Source organism: Cebus imitator, unplaced genomic scaffold (assembly GCF_001604975.1).
Source record: "Cebus imitator isolate Cc_AM_T3 unplaced genomic scaffold, Cebus_imitator-1.0 Scaffold1185, whole genome shotgun sequence".
NCBI classification, from domain to species: Eukaryota; Metazoa; Chordata; class Mammalia; order Primates; family Cebidae; genus Cebus; species Cebus imitator.
This window is the reverse complement of record NW_016108500.1, coordinates 22,130-24,926: the sequence shown is the minus strand read 5'-3', so window position 1 is coordinate 24,926 and position 2,797 is coordinate 22,130. Positions and strand designations below refer to the sequence as shown.

At 60.3% G+C, this 2,797-nt stretch overlaps 1 protein-coding gene across 1 annotated transcript; it reads right to left on the bottom strand.

The window, feature by feature from the left end:
* Window positions 1-115: 115 nt before the first annotated feature.
* Window positions 116-665, bottom strand: LOC108298904 (protein FAM78A-like). The gene has a single exon (XM_037735906.1). It carries the CDS (start codon window positions 599-601, stop codon window positions 116-118), a length of 486 nt encoding a protein of 161 aa, XP_037591834.1. The 5' UTR covers window positions 602-665.
* Between the last annotated feature and the right edge of the window lie 2,132 nt (window positions 666-2,797).

Here is a 2,797-nt window from a genome sequence, read left to right as displayed (position 1 = left end):
AAAGACACATCAAAAAAAGAAAGAAAAAAACATAAGCCCATATCCCTGATGAACACTGATGCAAAAATCCTCAACAAAATACTAGCAAACCGAATTCAACAACACATTAAAAAGATCATTCATCATTCATGCTGATAACGAACTTGGAGTCCCTCCTGGTGGGGCCCACGATGGTGCAGGTCTCCGTGGTGCTGCTGTACCAGGGGTAGTTCACCCCGTCTGAATCACTGATGGCTTGGCTCTTGCCCTCCTGGAGGTCTGGGAGCTCCCAGCTGGACATGCCCTGCTCACCATACTGGTTATAGAACTCCATGTGGCTGCATGCCTGGACCCAGCCAACCATCCAGGTCTCCTTCTTGGGGATGGGCAGCAGGATCACCTGGGCCAAGGCCTGAAAGTGGTGTGTCCGGTAGCGGAGCACCACGCTGGAGGACTCATCGATGCTGGTGGGGACAGGGTTGACGGAGGCTTTTACATCAATCACCATGATCCTTTCCCAGAAGACCCTGGCTTTGCCTCCGATGCTCTGAATACAGCCCATGGCACACAGGAGCGCTCTGAACTCCGGGGAAGGCCAGCAGTCACAGAGAAAACCAGGCATTGAAAGGACGTAGGCTGCAGGACCCAGCGCAGACGGCGCTGCTCTCCAGTCTCAACTCTCAAGACCGTTAGCCATAGGCTAGAAAACTCACTGAGTAGAGGGGTTTGCATATATCATTACTGTGGCCTGTTTATAAATACGGATTCTGCTGCATTTCAAGAGCCCTGGGCTCACTCTTCTTCTCCTCACAGTGGACAAAAATCACCGATATTCCTTGGGTTAAAAAACAAAAGTTTGGAGTTTAATATAGTCATGTCGCTCTAACATCCAGCCCTTCTCTGCCTCACACCGGGGAGGGCAGCTCGCAGACTCTCCCTGAAGTCTTCGGAGGAAGCAGACGGCCGCCGGCAAATCATAAAAAAGGAAGGCTCTGTCTCTACGCGGTTGCGCCACCCTCGCTGCATAAGCTAGACTTCCTGCCCTCGGCCTTCCGCAGGCGCTCCCGCCGGGCACGGCCGAGTCAATTGCAGAGCAGTTTCAGTTCACCCAGCGGCGGGCCAGGCGCTTCCGGGAGGCCAGCTCCGGGCTCTGGCCGCTCGCTGGTGCTGGGAGGAGTGCAACACAGGTCCCCGACTGCGCCCACTCGAGGGTGCGGGCCTGACGCGGGCGCACCACGTCCCCTCGCCACTGTCACCTCCGGCCGCAGCCGCCTGCTTCGCTGCAGCCGCCGAGGACCAGAGCCGTCTGATCCGGCAGGCGCTCCGTTCCCGGCCAGGGTCTCTCTGTCCTCAAAGGGCGTAGTGCCCCTGCCCCACCGTGTCGGGCGCCTCTGCGGACCCTCTCTAGCTGCGAGCAGCCCCGAGTCCCCGCGAGTCGGGCGCGCTCGCTGCTGCTGGGGAACTTTGGCGCGCATGCCCCCACCCAGGCGGCACCGCCGACTCACCTGCCCTGGGGCTGCCGCCCTCCAGACGCCCCTAACCCCCGCGTGGGCAGGCTCTCGGGGTGCCCCCACCCCCTCGCTCCCTTCCCCAGGCACTGTACCTAGGCTCTGCTGGGGTTTGGGGCTGGCGTGGGCTCCCCCAGCCCCCACCCTCTGCCGGCCGGGGCTTCCGGGAGAAGCCGGGGGCGGAGGGCTGAGGCTCCGGGCTCTCCGACTCCCACCCCACGCGCCTCCTTTATTTTATGATCATGGTGAGCGTGCTGTAGCCGCTCAGCCCAGCCGCAGCGCCGCAGCCGCCTTGTGCGCCCCGCTCTGCCTCGCTCTGCCTCACTCTGCCTCGCTTTGTTGCAGCATCGGAAAGGCAACCGGGTCAAACTTTGCAGAAACTCGGCCCCTGCGCCGGCCCAGCCCGGCTGTCAGCCAAGCGCAGGCAGGAACCGCCGCCCGCTCACCAGCCCTGCGGGGATGCAGGTCCCCAGGTGGCGGAGGCAGCAATGGTGGGCGGACATAGCCTCCTCCTCCCCCACCACCCGCCCGGCTTTCCACCCTAGCTCCCCGCACACAGCCTGCCCTCCCCCTGACAGCGTTTACTCCAGCGTCACGTGGGCCATGCCCGTCAGCAAAAGCAACGTGGCCAAGCTCACCAACATCCACCGGGACCACAGCTTCACCAACTGGCTGGTGGCCACCAACACGTCCACCAATGACACAATCATCCTACAGATGCTGCATTGCGCATGCAGCTCAGCATGGAGGTCAACCCTAATGGGCCCATGGGCCAGCGAGTCAGGCTCCGGGAGCCCATCGCCCAGGACCAGCCCAAAATCCTGAGCAAGAATGAGCCCAGCGCCCTGATCAAGCCCAACACCAACGACTCTCAGGTCCTCATGTGGCGGCCCAAGTACGAGCAGCCGCTGGTGTTGATCCCACCAAAGCACTGGTGACAGCCAGGGCCACCTGCCAGGTTAGACGCGAATAATACCGCTGAAAACAAAACGCATACTTATTCTTCAGTCATTCAGCAAGATACAACCATTCTACCTTCTCCAGCGGTCGGGTCTCACCTTGCTGATGTCCCCAGGAAGGCCTCCCCGGCTCTCAGCACCTGCTTCCTTTCAGGGAGAGGGGAGACCTAAGCAGGACAGACAGACCACACGTGTGCCCTCAGGGTCACTTCTGGTCTCCTTTCCTCTCCTTTTTCTCAGTTTCAGTGGCTCTCTTGTCACGATTCCCTGAAACACTGCTTTTTCCGGTTTTTTAAAACCTCCTCTTTCAGGGATTCAGGGGCAGGAGGAGAAGAGCTGATCAGGAGGGAA